Here is a 23,413-nt window from a genome sequence, read left to right on the forward strand (position 1 = left end):
GAGAAATTGAATGACTAGTTTAACCTCAGGGAGCTAGCCATAACAAGAAAAACATGTTATTAGAACACTGACAGTATTGTATTTATTGCATATTTCCTGGTAATTTACTGAAGCTCAGTAATACATTTTAATCGTCAGAAAGGGTAATCTCATAGATTTTCTTTTTAACCATACCACAACTTTAACATTAGTTGAAATTTTATGTTGCTGCCTTTAAAATATATATATATATATTTTAGAAATGTGCATTTAAAACCATAAATGAAGTTCCAGTAATTAGTGTTTCTCTTGATATACTTTTAGTTGATAAATTGTAATAGTTAAAATGTAGGAGAAATTTCACTTTAAGCTTAAAAACAACCCCCAAAACCTTAATTATAATTTTAAACAATTGTAATCTAATCTGGCGTAGCATACTATATTAAATTGATCATTGCCTTTTCTGCTATGCGATATTACACTCTTCATCTTTCTCATTCATTTTGCATGCATCTGCTCACTTCTGTACAGCCACTGTAGAGGCAATTGAGGCTGAAAAAGGTATGATCAGAGTCTTTGCCATTGGCAGAGATCTGTGGTGTCTGGGAGGGAATTCAAAAGTACTCTGTGTGGGTGTGTTTTACTTTCAACTTGCACAAGCAGAGATGAATCAACTGTATTGATTCATCCCTTTGACATGTAACATTCATTTCTGGCTTCAGGATAATGATTATCTTTTAATATTTTAGGGATATTCTTGGGGTTTGGGGTCTTTTGTTTGTTTTTACGAAATATGCAGTAGGTTTTTGTATAATAGCATGTTGTGATATGTGGTGTTGTCTTGAAATCGTTAAAATGATAGTGTTTAGTGTGTTTTTTTTTTCTGCATTCAACTGCAAGGGTTTGTTGGAGGGGTGGGTTACCTGTGGAAGGAGGGTTGTTTATGCATGCTTTTTTTCATAAAATCTATTTTTAATGGCTTTGAACGTAATTTTTAAATACTTCCTCTAACTGTTCTGGTAGTGCAAGACATACAACTGTAAATTTTTTCCTATGGGTTTTGCACATAATTTGATGACCAAATTTATTTCCAGTATATAGGCTAACCTGCCAGTATAAGGCATATTAAATTCCATGGATTATCGGTGCTTCTGTGCTAAATAAACCGTCGTATATACATCCTTTTTTAGCAGTGTTGAGTAAAATGCCATCAAATTATCTGGTATTCAAGTACTCAAATTCAGATTGTTGAAGTTTCTTCATAGACCCTTTCATTCCCTCTTGCTCTATATTCAATGAAGTGAATGACAAACAGCATAGCAATTGGGAGAGCTACTTTTGTGTGTATTCTGATTTGGTCACAAAGCACCATTTAATAACTGCATTGTTTGTTTTTTAATTAAGGAAGTCAGATGTCCAAAAATATAAACAAGGGCCATATTCTGTCCTCTCACACACGTGCAAGAGGTTCCGTTGTTGTGAGTGGAAAGCTGTACTTAAATCTCCAAAGAATTATTTCATCCCAAAGGCTTCAGTCTTACTATGTGGTCAACCATTTTCAGGTCTAAATTCGACTACAGACCTCATTCATTAAAATAATCAGTAGAAAAATAATGCCTATTTTCTATACGTATTTTAAATACGTATTTAAACGATTCCATTGTTTGAACGGAGTGCTAACCCAGTGACTGTGGTTGTGTCCATTTCCATCATCCACACGATTAGTACAAAATGTGATCCATATCCCGCAGTTTTGCCTGCATGAAAACTGCAGGATCAGGCCATCAACGTGTATGCAGGACATAAATCTCCTGGTACTTTTGTAACCCTTTGCTGCTCTGCCTCCACCGCACTTGCTGTGCTGCTTAGATCTTACTGACATTCCATTGAAGACAACGGGGATGTTAAAAGATGAGCCTGATGAACGTGGCAGCAGAAGCAATTGGTGCTTAGAGCTGGCCACACCAGGGACATGCAGAAGCAATCAAGTGGGCTTAAGCGCCTTGATTCCTACTTGCAGAATATTTGCCATACTTTGTTCTTTTTGTTATAAACCTAATGATAGCCATTGAACATATTAAGAGAGCAGATTAGCTTTTACCTAGTACAGATACAGAGCCACACATTTCTTTGGCTGATTTCTTACCTGTTTTTAAACATCATTTATTAGAAAAAGTATATGCTTTCAACTTATTTTTCCATTACTGACATATCAAATTTGCATTTTGTTAAGCAATACGAGGATTCTCTCCGCAACATAAAATCTGCAGTTTTGAAGAAGCAAAAGGTTTGGATAGGATCAATGAGAGAATGCCACCAAGAAAAGATGCTCTTCAACAAGATGGTATTAATACTATGAACACAACAAATGCCAATGGAAACAATGGAACTGGCAACAACAATGCACAGTGACCACGTCAACTTCTGGTTTACTCACTTACGTCTTGCCTGAGAATTCCTAGATTACTGCTTTTTGATGTGACAACAGATGAAATAGCCAGGGGGATCAGCTGAAGTGACCACTTAGTAAGAGGTGGAAAACCATCTAACTTGATCCCGCTGAAGAAAAACCATCGTGCTTTTGAGACAACAGCCCCTCTCTTTGCATGGTGACACGACCTCCTGGGAGCATGCTTCGTGGATTTACACACAGTCCGTCGCTGGCTGCTGCATCTTCAGAAGAGATCTGAGGAGAGAATTGGGCTGTTATCACTAAAGCACATCTAGACTAGCATCTTACGCTTATTGTTGTCAACACTTTAAGTTTACAAATGGGATTTTCTTTCAGTAGAGGTAGCTCGTTTGTTTGTTTGTTTTTTTAAATCAGACTTTCAAATACAACCCTAAGAGCTAACTATTTATTAATGGACATCGGTTTCATGAAATGTCTTTAAAACAATAGATTAGAAAGGTCTTAAAATATCTGAGGCTGCAAAAACTGTATTTTAAATAGAAAAAAAATGCCAAAAAAATCTCAGTTGGTCATTCTGTAAAATGCTGACCTCAGGTTTACTCCTTAGATGTTGCTAATTCTATATTGTATTCACTGTATTTTTTAGTTACAGCTTATCAGAAGATTTCTATGTAGGAATGTTTATTACTTGAACACAGATTTTAAAAAATATTTAATTTAGAAACATTTTTGCCCAGCTTTTTCAAGACTCTTCCCCATCTTGAATTTTAAAAAAAATATTATATATACTAATTTTAAAAGTAAGAAAAATATGGAAGTGTTAATTTTAAGGTACTTTTAATTGAACTTTGTACATTGTTTAAGTAAATTTTGATTCATATCAAGTCTGTAAAGCTTGGCATTGTATTTTGTGTATGCATGTTTTCATTTTGCAAATATTTAATATATAGACCTATGATGTACATCTATAGGTTACGTAGATGTTATGGGTACTTTTACTTTATTGTGAGTATTACAGTTGCATAAATAGCTAGTAATCACTGGGCTGAATAGCTGCAAGCTTTTTATTATTTTTTAAGCTGCAAAGGAAACTGAAACTGTATTGGACATACTTTTTGTTCTAGGCAAAGCAGCGCGTAAGCAATTGCTCTGTTCAACTGCTAAGGCATTAGTGAAAGTGTAAACTTGAGACTGCATGTATTTTGATATCTACAGGACTGCTTGGTTAAAATAAAAATTGAAGCCCTGTGCTAATTTGTTCACAAATAATGGACTGTACTGATTGCCACTGTACTTTGTTACATATTTTGACATTTGCTACGTGTCCTTCTCATCCCCTGGAACACAACTTGAAACTTATGTCACTAGAGTTCATCTCCCTTTTTTTTTTTTGTTTGCCATGAAGTACGATCTGTACATACCCCTGTCTAAGTTGGAAATTTTATGCATGTTCTGAACTATTCAAGTATTTTATAAACAGTAGCACACAATAAATTTTGTGCATGGGCTGCGGCTCTTATCATTGTGTATTGGTTTTATTTGGCATACTTAGGTCTAATCTGACTCTGACTCTGAAAATTGTTTTGAAATTAAATACTGTTCAAAACTTAAGCTATTGAAAATACAGCCTAGGAGGTGAGATTTAGCTTGCAAAGAACTAGTTTACCATAAATGCTATTTAATTAAAGTGTTACTCCTGATTTTTTTTTCTTTTTGAGTTCTTTCTTATATATTAAGCACCTGAACATTTTCTGTGTGCTAGATCAGACATCCATTGTTAGTTTGTACAGAGATGTAAGAACAGTGTTAGTTGTTTATAGAGAGGCTGTGAAGCACAGCCACATCTTGTATGTTGCTTTGACCTAGTGTTCAAGACACTAGTGAAGTGTGTTGGGACTGCTTTGGGGAGGGCTGTTTGTTTTGACAGCACAGTTATCTGATCTAGTCTTCTTGGTATATTGTCTTTGAAGTATGTAGGGCAAGCTGCTGAACAGGATGAGAATGAAGGTGAAAAAAATGTGACACTAGTGGGATTTTAATGTCTGATTTTACTTTATTGCAGATGTGTTCTGATTGGAAACTATTCTCAAAGTTTGCGTGCAGAAGATCAAGTCAAAAAATGGTAAGTTTTTTTTTTTTTTTTATGAAACAACCTCCATACTACTGAGCTGTACAGTCTATGTGTGATGTTGTGATAGAGCAGACCAAACACGAGCTACTGATGGCAAACATTATGATGGTACCTTCCTCCGTGTAAGCACTAATGAAAACGTCTCAGCCTCACAAGACAGTATATCCATGATCTGATACTCAGGTCTTAGTTCCTGTTACTATTCTGACTAGCTGGAATTGTGTACTCAGAGAAAATACAAATTCAGTCTGCGTGTGGAGCTCGCAGTGGATGGAGAGAACAGCTTCTTGTCCAGCAGTCAGTGCTCTGATTCTCCAACAACAATCAGTTGTATGAGTAGTTGTTGGCAGGTATGAAGGCAGAGGTGCAGTAGAGGAAAATTTCTGGGCAATTTTTTTCAGCCTCTTCTCCTGCTGTGTACTTTTCATGTTGCCCTTTAAGCAAGCCCTCAGGTGACAGGATTGTGTCTGTGGACTTCCTCTGTTTAGGAAGCAAGTACTCATTTTTTGCTACTCTGTTTCTGAAAGGTGGAGCCTGCAGCTGTCTCTAATTCTTGTATTGTTGACGAGAAAAAAAAAAATGTATCCTCCCTCCCAGAAAACCGTAAGTAGTTTTGCTTTGTATGTTTTCTGCTTTCAGTGTTTTAAGTGGAGGGAAGGCTGTGTCAGTAGTCTGTTCTTGGGTAGGAAGAGCAGAACGCTTGGAAGATAGCTTTGTGAGCGGAAGATTGCAAGCAGCAAAGCATGGCTGGTTCCTGGCTTGAGCTGGAGCAGTCACTGCTTTCCTGCTCCACTGCATGGGGCTTAGTGGGCACCCCCGGAGGGCCCAGGGACCTGGCCACATCCTGCCCTGAGCTGCTGGATCTCAACAGCACCTGTAGTGCTGCGACCTGCAACGAGGATTCACAGATGGCTGGGGACTGGGGGAGGTGTTCCGGCTGCTCTGAGAAATCTGAATGCATTTTAGTGAAACTGAAAAGCAGGCCTGAAAGCACAGAATGTGTTCGAGTGTGGTGTTCTGGGGACATGCTAAAACAGGACTTGGTACGGTCGAGAAGCTTGCTGCCACCTGGTGAGCCAAACAGGGAAGATCAGCCTAATTTACATGCTCTGCTTGCATTTAGTTAAAGGGTGAACATAACCTCACCATCTGAAATCACCTAGTGTTAAATAATAGTTTTCCTTTCAAAGCTAATTAAATTCCAAATTGTGAAATTGAAAAACTTAATTGTGAAGAAGATTGGTCTTTTTAGCAAAAATACAAGTGTTTGGGATTGGGGATGCTTTTTTCTTTGAGGTAGAATCCTGGTTTGAGTCTGAACAGTTTTTAAGAGGCATAGTCTCATAAATGGCTTTCTTTTTTTCTAACGTTTAATCTTGAAACACCATTATGTTAGTTATATGTAAAAATTAGGCTGTTTCAGAGGCAGGATAGATAGTATTCTTCGTAGTGTTGTTCATTCTTCTCTTGCATTGCTTCATTCAATTTTTATTACCCATTTAATAATTCTTTATTAGTAGCATGCAAGGAAAATAACTTTTTGCCATAAAACATGTGAATGACATTAGGACATAGAAGTCTCTTCATCTATTCATTTTCTTGTAGTAACAGCATGTATGACCTAGATTGAATCAACATTCTGCTTTGCATGACAAATGCGTGGGGATATTTGAGTTGCATGAAAAGATGCAGGTGCATTAATATGCTTTAATCTTGAGCAAACTTCCTTACTTGTGAAGAAACTTTGCATTTAATAATTAAAGAAACAAGGACCAAAGCTCATGAGAGTTTTGGCTATGCTTGGAAGCCTATTGACATATATATAATTCATATATAATTTTATAAAATTATATATATATATATATATAATTTATAAAATTTTATATATAAATATAAAATTTTTAAATAAATTTTATAATTTTTATAAAAAATTATATATAAAATTTTATAAAATTTTTAAATAAAATTTTATATAATAAAATTTTTATAAAATTTATATATAAATTTTATAAAAAATATATATAATTATATATATATATAAAATTTTTAATATATATATATATATAAAACGTGTCTGTGTGTGTATATATATATATACACACTTGTATCTCACCATGGATACTCGCACCAGTGATGACAAAAGTAATACACAGTGAAATGTCCTTTAGTCTCCCAAATCAGCTTCTCTATGTTGTTCACATTTGGATTATTTAGCTTTGATCTGACTCAGAAATTTTAAATTGGACTGTGTTTCTAAGTATAATATCAGAGAACACAGCTGTAGAGTATTTTATATAAGTGAAATACTTGAATTTTTTTTTTTATAGTAGACTTGGTATCTGCCATTGTTTTGCAAAAACCTTTATGTACTTGGTGTGCATGAGTGAAAGGTTTCCCCTATTAGAATCAACCCTACTTGTGCTAGCTAATTGTTTGAGAACCAACAAAAATAGAGCTTTGTTGTTTGTGTGAAGTTTATATATATATATGTGTGTGTGTGTGTGTGTATTTTTACTTGATAAAGCATTGCTTAGAAATGTTAGGAAATACAGTGCTAGCTGCTGGACTTCACGGCTGCCTGGGGACAGATATGCTGTGGCTTTCAAAAAAACAAATATACTGTCAAAGCTGTTTGTTTTTTTAATGCTATGAAACCATCCACATAGTCAATTGTATCATCTATGTTGCTGTCACTTCCAGTTTGAATTTACACATATTCTGTAGTGTTAGCATCTACTTACAGCAAATTGCTGGACAATGAAAAAACAGTATAACCCACTCCTTTACAAGGTGATTCTTCAAAATTAGATTAATTTTATTTTTTTTTCTGCCTTAATAACAATCATAATTAACTGCTAAACATAATTAACTTAAGAACTTAAATAAGGGGGTACAGTCAAATTCTTCTTAGGTACTTAAACTGTTAGTCTAATGTGACTTAAACTGAGCACTCATTTTTTAGTATTAGCATGGAAGGACTTCAAAGAGGGCTTTTGTTAGAGAACCTGGCTGGGTTTTTGTAAAATGTTTTACGTCATCGCCTCAGGCTTTTTTGTAATCCATGGTTAGTTCAGCAGTTAAATTTAGATTTTTCAAGGAAGTCTAATTATGCAGGAGGTTGGCAGAGGGGAGATGGTTTTGTCTGGGCCAAAAGAACTAAGACATAAGGCTAATAGACAAGATATATCTTTTATTATACAATAAAGAATATTATGTGCTGTAAATTTAAGGCAAGGGTAAGTGCAAAAAGCTTATTAAATCACCAAGAAGGCATCTTTGATTATATAATGTTTAAAATTATTCTTTTACGCACAAGGGGTCAGTGTCTGCATAAAGCATGTTACATGTCCTCCAGTTTGTTTTAAAAATGAAAACCAACGAACAGATAATCCTCTTCTATTGACCAACAATTGCCAGTAGCAAACGCCTGTAATCACCACTTGTATCACTTGATATCATTGAAGCCAAAGTCTTCTGATACATTTGTGAGAACACCTGTTTAATTTGCACAAGATCAATCTGCAAAGAAAAAAAAAAAAAGCACAAAGCTTAAATATAGTGCATGATCTGAACTCTTAGACACTTACCCCCATCTCCCTCACAGACTATAGAATACTAGCCAAGGGTGTAATGTGCAACTGATTAACTGTGCACATTGTACAAGCCCTCAGTTCCCTCTACAGACAGATAAGCAGCTCCCAAAGCAGTCTTAACAGTTGCTCCTTGCTTTCAGAGAATCACAGAAAGGTTTGGGTTGAAAGGGACCTTAAAGTCCATCTGGTTCCAACCCCGCTGCCATGGGCAGGGACACCTCCCCCTAGACCAGGTTGCTCAAAGGCCCATCCAGCCTGGCCTTGAACACTTCTGCAACTCCCTGGGCAACCTGAGAACCTTACCTAACTTTGCTAGGACTGTAGTATCCTTAGTTCATGCAATTGAACCTTTGGAGTTGAGATGCTTTTCTGCTACAGAGATGGGCAACCACATTTAGGAAGGTAGACGTAGTATCACTATTTAGCTAGAGATAATTAAAGTACTGTATGAAACCTGGCGTCAAAACCAATTGCTTTGTTCATCCACATCTGAACCAGACAAAAGCTTCCTTACAGTATGTGATTTTTACAGTTGTGAAGGAGGGGCTACATAGAAGGCTGGCTACATATGAGGTCTACAGAGGAGAAAGTTTCTTACCTCGCTGCGAGTGACTATAATCCTGATGAGAGTGGAATCATCCGTGCCAGCTCCTTTCATAGAATAATAAAGTCTTTCTGCAAAAAAGGCTGGGCGATTCAAAGCACATTGCACTGCAATAAAGTATATTTTTAGGATTAGTTCTAGTATAGTATGCTGTATGGTGATACCTAGCATGATGAAGTCCAAATTTATGCTGTAGACAGCTAGAGGTAGATATCAATAAAGATTCAATACTGTAGATTACAGGAACTGCTTTATAAAGCTGAGTTTATCTTGTATCTGAACAAATCAGTTAATCGTTCACAAAAGTTATGGTTATTACCAGTTAACTTGCCTAGAAGTGTTTTTGAAAGCTGGCTGAAACCTTAATTACCAAATCTACATGTATGAACAGATCTTTTCTTTGGATAGCTGGTACTAGGATATGAGGTATTCAACTTGTGGTCCATTGCTAGAGTCTCACTAACAAAAGTACAAAGGTAAAAAGTTCTCATTCTCAAGTAGCTGTGGAATTGATTTTGTTTATTAGTTTGTTCCTTCTCAAAGCCTTTATTTTACATGATTTCAGAGGCTAATTTTTCCTGTAGAACTCTTTAGTAGAATATTATCTGAGAAGATTTTGTTTAATACAGTAGGTTTTAATGGTTATGGCTGCAGAAATGCAGTCACTTTGGTAAGCATTGGTGGGACTTGTGTGTGGAGTACTTGTTTCATTAGTAGTAAATCATACTGGTTCTCACTAACAGCGAATCGTGATAAATTTGTAGCGCTTTAGTACAATAAGTCAGCAGGGAATAGTGAATTCAAAACAGCTCTTCTATTTTGGTGACATTTGCTTTAGAAAATGCTGAACTTTTTGGAGTAGGTGATGGTGGAGAAGAGAACTAGAAAGGGAATTGTGCCTACAGGAGGTTCTTGTTGGTTCTGCACTTGTGTGGGGGTGGTTCAGCTGTCTGCGCTGAGGTGCCATACAACCAGCACCACTGCTGTTACATTGGTACTCATATAATTTTGCAGAGTGCTGACACACAGAACCACCAGCTCTAAACATTGGCCCGTTTCTGTGTAGTTACATGTCTTTCCAGAAAAGTGACAAGTAGTTTCTATGTAACCTTTCCTCATTACAGACTTTTTCAAGCTAGATGCTTACTTTCTTCAATCTAAGTGCATAGTGAGTAATTTGAATAACTGAAGTTACTTTTGTATTAGTGGAGTCTCAGACTGTGTATCCATTTGCCATATGGACAGGGCTGAATTGGGTTCTTCTTCAATTACATTTAGAAGGTTTTATTGCCAAGGGATAAGGATAGGGAAGAACATATTACTTACAAATAGCCTTCAAGCCACGTTCCACATTTCCAGAAAATTCTCGATCGATGCTGCTTAACAAATCACGATTAGCGATCTACAAATAAATGAGATTAACATGTGGATAGTGAAATGCAACAACAAGTGGAACCTTAATTCAAAAAATGCTGTACAAACTCATTTGAAATCAGTGAAGAACTCCTACCCTCGAGTATGCCTCAACTGTTGCTTTTAATTGGGGAAAACTTCTGCTTGCCAGAACCATATTAAAGCATGATTCATCAGTCCCAAGTCTTCCTTCTCCTGCTTGGTAAAGACGCTGAGCATCTTCTTGAGCTTTTTGATAATCCACATTTTGATTCTCATCCCGATTCCCCTAAAAGCAAAGATAGCAGATATCGAACATTGTTACATGGACAAGGCTATGTTTTAATTGCTTGAAGTGTAGACACCGCACGCATATGTCCAAAGCTAGAAGTAGGGAGACTAATACCAGTTTGAAATACATTGCTTTAAGGTTACTTTTTTGGTTTAATAATTCTTGTAAGCATAAAATAGAAAAGTGGCCCAAAACTCTTCTCTGTAGTGTTTGGTTTAAGCTGTAGATATACTGTATATGTACTGGCACATAATTTTGCCTATATGTACCATCTCATAGGTCTAGTCTTTTTCAGGAGCTATAATTAATTCTCTGTTTTACTTAATAATGTAAGTTTTCTCTTGATTTGTTTCTAGGCTTCAAGTTGCAAAGAATCTTCCCAAATGAACTAATGAATTATCTTTCTGAATATGCACACCTGAAATATCTCAGGCTATTATATTTAGAATTTGCTAATTTCAAGTATGAATGTCTCTAAAAAGCACTTAGTATAGTTGTTATATGTCAAGTAGGGCTTGCGTGACATTTTATGTGCTTTGGGATTTGTTTTTTTGCTGCACAATGCATGGATGGATACTGCTAAATATACTGGCTGAGTAGGCTAAATACATGCTCTTAAATACTGTTGTGTCTGTAGCAATTAATATTTAAATTATGTGGTTGTCGGTTACTGTAAAGTACTGGATTTATCGAAATAAAAATTAGCATGAGCTTCTCAAGCTTTGCTTTCTTGTGGATTTTGACTTTGTAATCCTAATACCTAGTGAATAGCTGAACTTTTATAAAGGTAGAAGTAAACAAGATAGTCATAGAAATTCTAACAGCAAATAGGCAGACTTATCACAAAAATTTGGGAAGTTACACTTACTATGTATTTCTTCCTAAACTGCAACTTACTAATCTTCAATGCAAAAAAGAATCCTATTAATGATACGAAATAAGCAGCCTTCAGTGTTCAACTGAGTTCAGCAGCAGCACATAACTAATTCTAGTTTTCTGAAGGGAGGGCTGCAATGTGACTTGGGAGGTAAGTTTTGATTTACAGTGCCTCTAGGCTGGTTTGGGGGGATTCTCACATATTTTACCTACCATAAAGTTTATCGTATCAGTATTACCCAAATGATTTTGTTTATGAAAAAAAAAAAAAAAAAAAAAAGAATAGTGTCTGGCTTTAACAGCAGTGTGGAACAATGCTTGTGCTATTTACAGTTTGATTGCATCTGCTCAGTAAACAAAATACAAAAAAAAAAAAAAACAAAACGAACACACACAAGTTCTCTGAGGTGAATAGGGTTCTCAATTAAGTCACTCAGATCATCATATAGATAGGAAGCAACTCTTCCTTGAGGAGGGGCTGAGGTGCTTTGCCTTATCATTAGAGAATGTATTAGTAGTCTAGGGCTAAATTCTAACAAAACCTAGCTCTAGCTAAGCATGCATAGGCAATTCATTTATGGAGCAATTATAAACATACACAAAGAGTGTATACCCATATCTTAACAAAATAAGCAAGAAAATTTCAAGCTTACTTGGCACATAGATACAAGTAATCGTTCAAAGTGTCCAGAAGTGTCTGCTCTGATGTCTTGTTCGATATCCCTTCCAAATTCTGACTTATAGCAGTTCACTATGTCTCGTATTTCCTGGTTTGTCCTTGTGCAAAGGATCTCAATCAGCACTCTCTCCTGGGTGCCTACTCCCTGTAAGCAGAGGAAAAGAAGGTGTAACTGCAAAACGCCACCTACTTTTTGTTCTACTGTGGAGGAAGAAAAGCGGTCACCTGTTACTTTAAAACTCAATACAATCTACATTGTAAGAGTGGTATTCTTGTAGTGTGAAAGCACCAAGTTTACTGTACGCTTATTTAAAAAGGAATGAAAATTTCCAAAACATTAAATTCTGCACTAGCTTAAGAAATACCCCAAAACTGCACACCCACAATGGTGACATCAGCCAATGATAACAGGAAAAAGGTTTAGGAAGAAAATGAAGAAATTATTTGGCAACCTTATTGTGGGAACATATCGGAGGAAGGCAGAGCCTTATCTCTTGCTTTAAAGGCTATCGTATGCATGTAAATCCTATCTTGATCAATGTACAAGTGTGTTCCCCATTCCAAATGTGGCTGCTTCCTCAACATGGAGTGTTATCAGGAACTTTTCATAGATGCTTCCCTCTCCTCAGGATAGAAATTAACTGTGGGTTCTGTGTACAGTCAGATCTTACTGGCATGGCCCATTTCTCTTCAAGCAAGGAGTAGATCTATGTGAGACTTCTAAGCAGTATTGTAATATAAATTAAAAAAAAAGGTTTATTGTTTTTTGCCTCCAGTAAAGCTAGATCTTCATTTGTGCTCCATATTCTTTAGAGCTCCGCATTCATACATGGGTTAAGTGACTTGTTTCCAGTAATCAGGCACTTGCTCGCCGCTGTAACTCAAGCAAGCAAGCTGGACATACCAGTTTACCTCAATGAAAAGTTTAATCCGAGTAGCTGATCTAAATTCCAGTGCAGTCTTAACACCTGAACAAATGCATTCATCACCTGACCTTAAGAAAATATTCTTTCATTTTTGTCCTGTTGAAAAACCTGAGATAATCCAAAAATATCTTTCTGTACCAGTGGCTTGTTCCCAGCAAGGAGAGGTATGTAAACTTCAATTTAAACAGTGGTTACAGCTGAAAAGCACCGTGGCTCTTACTAGATTCTAGCAAAAAGTATGACTAAGAGAGTGTCAGAGAACAAAATTCCATCCTGCAGCACTTCATCCCCTGTGGTACATCTGCTGCAGATTGGCCAATCCTGCAAAAATTGGTCAGCACTGGGGCATAAAGCAGAAAATAATTTTAATCCCCAGTCCCTCCATTTACTTTCCATCACAGCATTTTTCAACAATGCAGGGATCAGGTATTCTGTTCTCTTAGATGAGTGCTTTAAGATGGTTTTAACTATTTGTTCAGATGAGAACCGTACCTTCATCGCATGACGTAAACTCCAGGCGTCATAGTAGGTGCTAGGCATGAAGAGTGCTAGAATCAATTCTTCCACATTTCCACTTAACTCAGACTTCAGATCTTTAATTAAATCCTGTCCAATTATAAATATAAAAATTTAGTAATTATATAGTATGAGGGCTAGAAAATATTTTGTGACACTGTTCAAGTGGCACAAACTTATCCCAAACCATCCACTTTGAGCAGCTGATGATCTTTTTGTGCTCCTGTTTGCTACAGCACATTGTTATCCCTACCATTCCCTATAAAGCACAGACATCACTCCTTTCTCTATGGATCATAAAAAAGGAAACAGGAGTTAGGTACCGGCCTGCACCTTTAAAATGAGCACAATGAGTGTAATAATGGCATGGCACTGAATTACTCTAGCGAGCTAAGCTCTTGGTGTGCAATCACCACCAATTCTCAACCAATTTCTCAGTTTGGTTCTTATGAGTGGAAAAAAAATATTTTTGAGCTTGTTTGTGCACATAAAAAGCTCATTATTTTCAGACTAATACATAAACAGTTTATGCTTGATTATTTTCTTATCCAATAATCATAACAAACTCAGAATCTGCTTGTTCAGTCAGGGTCCTAGCCAGACTCCCCTGTGCCCTCGCTTCTACCAGATATCAGAACACCACTCTGGTAAATAGCAGCTGTTCACCTGGTATGCAACAAAAAGTTAACCAAAAGAGGTGCATTTAAAAAGTGCCCCAAACCACTTCCCAGGACTAAAATGCAATCAGGCAGTTATAGCAGCAGCTGAAAGTTTGTGGTTTTTTTTTTGTTTACTGATTCAAAGAGCTAGCGAACATACCTTGCCATACATAGTCTTGAAGGCTGCCTTGATTCTTTGCCTTTGATCATTGGAGCGGTTAGCTACAACATCAATGATAGCCTGCTCATCAGTTCCTTGAACACAGAATGGCAATGTAAGAGTTTAATCATAGAATCCATGTGGTAATCCTTCCAACACTGTGCATTTTATTATTGCCAGTTTGGGCATAGTTACCTAATACATGCATGAATATCAATTAGGTCAATTTACCAAATTTCCTATTTATCTTAGTCTATTAAATTGACCAAGTCATTTTGGAAGCGTGATTTTTGAGAAGATGAAATAGAAAATAAATAAGAGAGAATAAAATAGAAAAAAAAAATACAGTAAAAACTGAAGAAAAGGACCAAATAGTCTTAGTAAGTTAGCCGAACAGAAATTTAAGTAGCTGTTGCTTACTTACCAAACCCCTTCATAGCTTTGCGCAGGATTTCTGCATCCCTGTTAGCATCAAAGTTTGGAGCAGCTTGAATTGTGCCCTGGGTATACTGAACCGTTGCTGCAGGCTGAAAATAAGAGCTGTGTTTAACTAGCTGTCTTGCACAATATACATTAAAGTTAAAATCACAACTTTGGAGTCAGCGCTTCAGGAGAAATCACAGAATGGTTCGTTCCATAAGTTCACCATTTTTTCTAACCCCGAAGCAGGATAGCATTTAATTGTGTTCAACAGCTTGGGCCCACCAATGCCTTTACACAGTGGCATGGATGAGGATCGACTTGATGAGTATACACAGGTACAGTGTTATGGTTTTGTTTGGGTTATATTCTGAGCGTAGCTGGGAGCTCTTGATGCAGAATACTCTGTACATTAACTTCATCTGCAAAGACATCTTTTACAGTAAAGGACAGTTTGCTGCTTTTAAACCATTTGAGAATATAGGACTAATTTATACCCTTTCATATCAAACTCATTAAGAAAAGCTGTATTAAAATGCCTGCATGCAAATATGCTTACATTTCTTTTTTTTCAAATTACAGAGGCGTAAATCTGAATCCTATTGAAAGCAATGGCAACAAATTACTTTTCTGTGTGGCCAAGATTGGTATTTTTTTTTATTATTATTTTTTGCCTTTAGCACAGTGTCCCTCTAAAATAACATCATGGAGGACCCAAATGCTGCAGTGAGTGACGCAGTGCTTTCAGAACTTAATTACTTGAGTTTCCCCTTGCTCAAAATTGCCTCTCATAGCAGTTCTTCCTTGCATTATGGACAAGGACAATTATTGAACAATTGTTACTGAACAATGTGTAATGCTAACATCAAAATACATTTTCAGCCATCACATGTCCTTTCCTCTATGACATATCCCCAGCTCATATTCAGTCCTCCTCCCTACCCCCTGCCACACAACCAATTGTAAAGACACTGCTCTACCCCAGGAAGAGCAAGGTGAAAAAAAAATACAGAAGCCACTTTAAGGTTGATTATAGAAGAAGATACAACACATACCAGACCAGGCATTGGTGACGGTGCTTGTCCACCACTATAGTCTGTTGAAAATGAATTAAAGAACAAGATAAAACGAATTAATTATATTTCTTATTATGTAAATGCTATCTAATCTGAAAATAAAACCATTTACAGACCTGGTAAGTTACAGGTCTACCACTGCACAAAACCTGTTTGCTAAGGAACAGTAGTTTTAATGATCAGTAACTGAAGTTCTTGCCCTTGGGAACAATGGGAAGAAGTAATCACAGAAGCATTCTGGTATATACACTAGCAAGGGAATTCTAAAAATACTAAATTTACTGGTGGTGTGGGAGCTGGAAGGATCTCTCCTTATTAAATAGTGCTATTCTTGACAAAAGCCAATGTAGGCCATGCCAATGAAGTATGCATGTCCTGTGCTGTCTTTCAAAGTTGTATTACTCTGTTAAAATGTCTAACATATTAACAATAAATACCGAGAATTCATTGGTGCAAAAAGAACTGAAGGAATCTCATTTCGTGATCAAAAGCACTGTGAATACCAATGTTGCAACTACATTTATTATGCTAGAAGTTTATTTTTATCCATAGTACATATGTACAGTTATTTTTTTTTTTTTAACAGCAACTTAGTTATTAGACACAGTGAAACAATGTTTAAAAGAAAGGTTTTGCTGCTCTGAATTTCTTGCAGCCACAACTGACATGTTCTAGGATAAAAATGTTCTTAATGGTAACTGACTACTCAAAGTATGAAAAAAACTGCACTGTTTTTAAGCAATGGCGTGTATTCTCCTTTCCACTTGCCCCTCAATGCCCATGATCACCATGAACACAGAACTGCTCGGATTCTGAAAAACACATCCCTTTCTTTGAGGTTAACAGAGCAGCTAGGTACTTGGTGAATGTTGCCTCTGGATTTCACAGTTCTGGTCAAATACTTGCAGTCTGAAGAACAACAAGCACCTAAATGACCACATCATGATCATTAATCAGTGACAGACGTCCCTTTTGGATGTAATGTATACAGATGGTTCTCATCGGCTCTTTACTGGTCTCATCAAGAAAGGTGGTAGGATGCGTACAGCATACAAACCTCAGTAGCTAAAAGTAGCAAAGATAAGGGCCTGTTTTGTTGCTAACTGTCTTGGGCTCTCCTAGTTTAACTTCGGATGCCTGAAGTATCTTAACATATTGCAGGGAAACAGCCACGTACCTGGAATTTGTGCTGGTCCACCTCCACCATAGCTTTGGACAGGAGGCTGGGGATAGCCCCCAAAGGCAGGGCCAGCGGGAGGCACACCAAACCCAGGGCCTGCAGGGGCTGGGAAAAGATCACAGATTTTAGCAAAAGAAATTTTATAAGTGATTTCTGGCACAACACGAGCCAGGTTATTGAGCAGAGCTATGCAAGAGATTAATTTTCTTTTTGTGTGTGTGTGCAGTGGCCTAAAACCCAAAGGTATCAAGGCCCTGCTATCAGCATGCAAGCATTTATGCTAGATAGCAATCTGTCTAGCTGTCTAAATGCTGCTGCCTAAATTGATCACTGAACAAAGCTGCTTTTCATTACTACATCTACCAAGCACAAAGAACAGTTACAACAGAAATAACTCCCAAGTGGTGCTGTGACAAAGGATCTTACCTCCAGGGTAAGATGGCATTCCTCCAGCCTGGGGAGCTCCAGGGTAGCCCCCTGGGGCAGGATACCCCGCTGCCGCTGCCCCTGGATACCCAGCATTCGGTGGTGCCGCAGGGTAGGTCCCTCCTCCTGCGGGGGGGTATCCTGCGGGGTAGGTGTACTGACCAGCTGGCGGATAGACAGACTCCTGCCCTGTTGGCTGAAACACAAAGCCCAAAGATCTCTGTATGCCCGTTATCAGGATGCTAGAGTAAAAACTCTCAAAGTGTCCATGTATATAAGGCTGTGATTAGATTTAGCTCTTAGGAGCAGCAGCATTCCCTAAGCCTGGGTGCGGGCCTTCTGGATGGGTTCTCTTGCTCTTAAAAAACAGGTATTTAAAATCAGCTTTATAACATGTACCATGTGGACTTAATACTCAATGGAAACGATCCTTACTCACAAACAATAGAAGGGTGAGCCACACATTATGTACAGTACACACCCATTCTTGCATACAGAAAACAAATAAAAAGCAAAATAGTAAAGTCTACCTCGGATGTTTTCCTCAGGTTTGGTTGCTCCAACATTTCTTAGCCCCAGATTACTGTGCCCATAGTACAGTGAGATCCACTTCCATAGCAGTAGTCTAACCTTTCTCAGCCTGACTCAACAAAAAGATTTTAATGGAATTTAAATTCACAAATCCAAAGTAAGGATCCCCAAAAGCCCTGCTGGGATGGCCATTATAGATGGAAATCTTTCATATTGATTTATTTGCACAGGTTATTGCTTTGGGCATCATGAGTAAGACTAGAAAACCTAGAATGACTCATCTAGCATTTAAAGTTTTTTTTTTTTAAATTCATCCACTAAAGTTGGCTACATTTTAGATGCTAGCTTAAAAAAAAATAAAAAAAAATAAATCATACAATATAGTTAAAGTGGCAAGCAGGATAAATTACAGCTTTAGAGCTTTTCAGTATTTTAGCAGGATACAGTGAGTTCCATCCTTAAGTCTAGTTCAGTACAGCATAAAACCATATAAAATTCCCACAATCACATTATCAGCACTGTACTAACAAAAGCATAGAGCTGCATCTAGCTTTAAAAAATGATGCAGGCGTATCAAAAACACTGCAGTATCAGCCACACCTGATACATTCCAGCCTCCTGTGTTTTGTTGGAATATATAGTCCGGTTAGTCATGAGCTGAAGGTGGAACAAAGTACTGTGGCTGAAGGATTGGGGGGTCAAAGTCAAGCTACAGTGTCCTGTATCCTCAGAAAAATACTTACTTGGTGTTGTATGAAAGCTGCATACTTGAGCTTGGATTGCTCAGCAGCTTTACTCTTCCTGAATGTAATAGTCACTTAAGTTTGTTCAGCATCTCTGTAAATACTGGGATATGGGTACACGTTATTTGGTAGAGACTGGTTCAGACAATACCTCTGATCCTGTACCTAAAGACCCTTCCATTTATGTAAGAACTACTGATACTTCAAAAAATTATTTGCTGAGATAGTTAGCTATAGAGAGAGAGAAAAAACAACCCACAAGACCAGGGCATCAGACCAAAGCAGAACCAACCAACTGACCAAAAACCCTTCTGGAACAACAGGCAATATTAAAAAAATAGGTCATAAACTTTCTTCTTGGAATTCATGTGAGACAACTGTAGAGTCTCACTTAGGGATGGATATGTGGATGACAACAAAGACCATCATCTATAGCAAATACTTTATATGGACTAACAGCTGCTATTTACACACACATATAGCACGGTAAGAAGGGCTACTGACAGCACGTAAATGCGTTAGGAGTGCAGCACATTTAACAGCCATACTTACAGGATAGCCAGGGAAACCAGGGTAGCCAGAAGGGGGATAGCCTGGGTATGACATTCTGGAAAGAAAAAAAAAAAATGTCAGGCACTGTAGATGAGTTTGCAGTAGCTATTTGCTGGCTAATTACCTGTGACATCACTTGAACAACGTGTTCAGTGCATTCGGTATTGCTAAGAGTATTTGTCAGCTACTAAACCACAAAACCTTTCCCTTTTCCATACACATGACAGCAGCAAGCAGGATTCCGAAGAGAACCATCATCAACTTTGCAATTAACTGCTGCCCTTAATTAGTGTCAGAGAGATACTGACACATGGTAAGAGACCTGACTCCCAAATAATTCTGAAATAGAGATTTCAGACCTTTAAGTGCCAGAAGAAGGGGGCTGAGCCTCTGCCAGAATAGAGACAGAAGAGTCAGGCTAAAGTAGGTCTCAATTCTGTAACGCATCAAGCATTTCTCCTGTCAGCCTGCACTCCTCCGTTCACAGGAATAGTTCTTGTGAGGAGAGTAGTTCCTTATCTATCCCAGAGAAAAGGATCATTTGATCATTTGTGGTCAACTGTTACCTGCTTTTGGCTATTCTGATGTGTGTGCACTGCTAAATGCAGGCCAATGATTTAAAAGATCAAATAAAGTGATTAAAAATAACACACACAAAATTTATGCTAGCTGTTACAGGTATGACAGCAGGACAGCTTCACTATGCACATGTTAATGGCAAGCTGAAGCATGGGAGGACCATGGTGGTTGAGCAATCACAACTCAGTTACTTTGACCTTTAAGTCTCTTTCAAAATTCCACGTTTGTCTGACTCCTGCAAAGCACAGTGACTCAGACTTTCTGGTGTTGATGACATGGGACATCCTTTAAAATTAAACTGCACCAGATGCTGGTCAGTGCACCATGAAAAAGGCTTGCAAAGATCTAAATTTTAAGCTAAAATGAGTACTTAATGTTAAGAAAGAAAACTCTACGAATGGAGGTTTATAATCTAAATGTTTTAGAATCATTAAGGTTGGAAAAGAGATTTAAAAAAAAGCTATTAGCATAATACAAATTTACAGATAAGCCATGCCAAAAAATGGGAGGAAAAGGTCAGACAAAAGAAGTAGCAAAGGTGCCTGGTTTTGAGCATGCATGCCTTTTAGTGTTTCATTGACTATTCTGCCAAGAAATGCCTCCGTGAGACATTCCTGTCTTGCATAAAGGTCGCTGAAGAGGGAAAGAGGCGGGGAACCTGCTGGAGGGGGAGATCCCAGCATGAAACCCACCTTCAGAGCAGCTCCTTAGTAACCTGTGCACATCGTCATGTGTGTAAGAACTGCTTGGGCTGGGAAGGGGGGAATCTGTTTTGTTTTTAAATTGTTTAAAAATTAATTAAGCTGCTATTTTAGAATTTATGAAGAGAAAGAGTGAATTTAGCCTCTCTACAAATACTTTATGCTGATGGAATTATTTTTGTTTCTTACTTTAATACTATCGCCCTCGTGCTCAAAACACCAAGATGAGGAAGCATCCAGGTATGAGTTCAGCTTCCCGATTTCCACCACACATCATTTGTAATCCCTCAGCATTATTTAATTTGTGTAGGAAATTTCTGTTTCCTGGTAGTAGCTATTTGTTTTAGTCATGTTATTAATAGAGGGACCTGGGGAGTAGAAGCAGAACAGGCCAGAGATGGTCGACCATGTCCCCAACCAGTTGGGCAGGGAGTTTCGACATCATTATCATAGAATCATAGAATATCCTGAGTTGGAAGGGACCCTTAAGGATCATCAAGTCCAACTCTTGACACCACACAGGTCTACCCAAAAGTTCAGACCATGTGCCTAAGTGCACAGTCCAATCTCTTCTTAAATTCAGACAAATTCATTAGCCACACTACTAAACATCTACAAACTACTAATGGCAGGGGAAAAAATCCTGTTAATGCTAACGAGCCAGATTCCCTGATCAGGGACTGGGAGTTATTTCCTGCACGTTTATAAGATAGTATCTTCACAGAATCGCAGAATTTCTAGGTTGGAAGAGACCTCAAGATCAACGAGTCCAACCTCCAACCTAACGCTAACAGTCCCCACTAAACCATATCCCTAAGCTCTACATCTAAACGTCTTTTGAAGACTTCCAGGGATGGTGACTCCACCACTTCCCTGGGCAGCCTGTTCCAATGCCTCACAACCCTTTCAGTAAAGAAGTTAATCTTAGCTGCATAAATCAAAGGAAATTGGATATATAACTACACATGTAATACAGTTAATGACTATTTATGTTTATAGTTACTTGGTGGCCAAAACAAATGGTTATGAAAGCAGTATTCCTACTGCATTGTACCATTAATTGCAGAAGAACTTATTGCCTGAAATATCTCAGATTTAATGTGGAAAACATTAAAACGTAGAGCAAGTTAGTTCAAATAAGAGCCAAAACAAACTTGTAGAACAGTACAACTATACAGTCTCCTACTGATAAACTAGGGTCATCTTTTAGAGGGGGTGAAGAACGGTATGAGGTGTACTTGTGGATCTATGCTTTGATCATAAACACCACTAATTGCTATTTGTTTCCCTAAGAGGAAACTCCTTAAACCAATACCCATACAGTATTTACTGCTGACAGCTATTTGAGTTGACTTTTAATTCTGGCCCTCAACAACACATTTCTTCTGGTATTTCTGTTACTTAAACACCAACTGTAACTCTATTCAGGAACAAGACGATTAGCAACACTTCCTCTGGATTTCAGTGCCACTCCTCTTGTTTAGAGGAAAATACTGCCCGCAAAACTGAATATTAAAAAATAAAACCCCAAAACTTCTGTTTTTCAGCTTTATATAATTCAATTAAAGTTACACTGTTAGCAAGACAATAACACGTAAAACTTGAAGGTGTGCACAGTATCATTTCCCCTGTTATTACTTTCTTTGCTTTTCATAGTGCAAAATCAACAGCTGGTGACTGCAGATCAGCTGTTTTGACAGCTGTAAAAAGTTTAATTTGTATGTAAATGGGACCCAAATTAACCACCTGTGTACACCTGTGACAAAGAGCATGCTAAAACTGCTTAACACCTTCCTTACTGTCACTGTTTCGGTTCCTTTTCTAGGATTTGGGTAATTTGTGACACAAATTCTTTTGGGAATGGCAGCGTTTCATTTAATCATCCCCCTCTACCCAGACCCCATCAATACTTCTTATTTTGTGTTTTTAACTCAGGAGGACGACAAAATTTTTGTCAGTTTCCTTGATCGTTCCGGGCGGTACCTTCAGTGCCAAGCGGGGCTTTGAGACTCGCCTCAGGTACCCGAGAGTCTCTGAAGACCTTACAGTGCCCAGCCAGCAGTACTGACTGGAACAGCCTTCAGACACACATCCCCGAGGAGAGGCACGAATTCCCTTACACAACACCAAGTGCTTGATAACAAACCGCAGCTGCTCCCCTGGCTCACCGCCTCCCTCACAGCACCTGAGGCCGGGCCCGTTACCGCCCGCCCAGCCGCACCGCCTCAGCCTGTGGGGGCTCCCGGCACGCTGCCGGCCCAGCCCCGGCGTCCCAAATTTTGGTGTTTTTTTGGTCGTTTGGGCGGGGCGGGGGCGCTGGCTGCGCAACACCGGGCGGGCAGAGGAGGGCCCGGGGTGGGGACAGGAGGGGTGGGGACAGGGCAGGGCAGGGCAGGGGGCTCGAATCAGCCCCGAACCCACCCCCGGCGCCTTTAAAGTACTCCCTGGGGGCTGCCCCACCCTTTGGGGCCATGGGGCCGCCGCCCACCCGGGGCAGGGCAGGGTGGTCGTGGAGCTCTGCGGGCTCCCCCCGGGGGTCCGCAGCTCCCTGGGTGCGGTGAGGCGAGGCACGGCCACAGGTAGCGACCGCCCTGGTTGCTCCTCCCGAGGAGAGCGGGGCTGCGGGGCGGGCCGGCTCCTCGCCCTGCCGAGCCCCCGAGGCTGTGGGGTCTCCCCGGGGTCCATGGGGCTGATCCCGAGCCCGCCCGGAGGCGGCGGGGCCAGGCCGGGCTGCTGAAGGCGGGGGACGCGCGAGTCTCGTCAGCAGCCCCCATCCCACCCCCACCCCCTCCCCGCCGCCTCACCTGAGGGAAGCCGCGGAGCCGCCGGCCTCTGTCCCGCAGCCGCCCCGCAAAATGGAGGCTGTGGGGCCAGGCGGGGCCCGCCCCGCCCCCGCCACCGGGCCCGCCCCGCTGCCCGCGGGCAGGGCCGCCGCGCCCCGACCCGGGCCAGCGGATCGCGGCGGTGCCGCCCCTGCCAACCCAG

General features: G+C 39.1%; 2 protein-coding genes and 1 long non-coding RNA gene across 5 annotated transcripts in view; 2 read left to right on the top strand and 1 right to left on the bottom strand.

The window, feature by feature from the left end:
* The window catches only part of PPP3CB (protein phosphatase 3 catalytic subunit beta), a 44,700-nt gene extending 40,789 nt beyond the window's left edge, over positions 1–3,911 (top strand). For 2 of the 3 annotated variants that reach the window (XM_084290338.1, XM_084290337.1), the window contains exons 13-14: positions 511–540; positions 2,213–3,911. In XM_084290338.1, coding sequence (XP_084146464.1) covers positions 511–540; positions 2,213–2,391 — 209 coding nt within the window. In that variant the 3' untranslated portion in view covers positions 2,392–3,911. The remainder of the gene's footprint in view (positions 1–510; positions 541–2,212) is intronic. The other variant, XM_084290339.1, reaches the window with a different exon arrangement.
* A 467-nt stretch (positions 3,912–4,378) lies between these two features.
* On the top strand, positions 4,379–10,927 carry LOC311211698. Its single transcript, XR_014618631.1, has 3 exons — positions 4,379–4,514; positions 5,051–5,126; positions 10,761–10,927. It is a non-coding gene; the product is annotated as an uncharacterized lncRNA (long non-coding RNA).
* ANXA7 (annexin A7) lies at positions 7,694–23,300 on the bottom strand. Its single transcript, XM_084290605.1, has 13 exons — positions 23,233–23,300; positions 19,149–19,203; positions 17,323–17,518; positions 16,894–17,001; positions 15,696–15,736; positions 14,645–14,747; positions 14,221–14,315; positions 13,378–13,491; positions 11,934–12,104; positions 10,231–10,401; positions 10,047–10,122; positions 8,715–8,827; positions 7,694–8,042 (listed from the first exon to the last, which is right to left on the bottom strand). The coding sequence occupies exons 2-13, from the start codon at positions 19,200–19,202 to the stop codon at positions 7,920–7,922; spliced, it is 1,365 nt and encodes a 454-aa protein (XP_084146731.1). The 5' UTR covers position 19,203; positions 23,233–23,300; the 3' UTR covers positions 7,694–7,919.
* Between the last annotated feature and the right edge of the window lie 113 nt (positions 23,301–23,413).

Source organism: Netta rufina, assembly GCF_964035555.1.
Source record: "Netta rufina genome assembly, chromosome: 7".
Classification (NCBI taxonomy): Eukaryota; Metazoa; Chordata; class Aves; order Anseriformes; family Anatidae; genus Netta; species Netta rufina.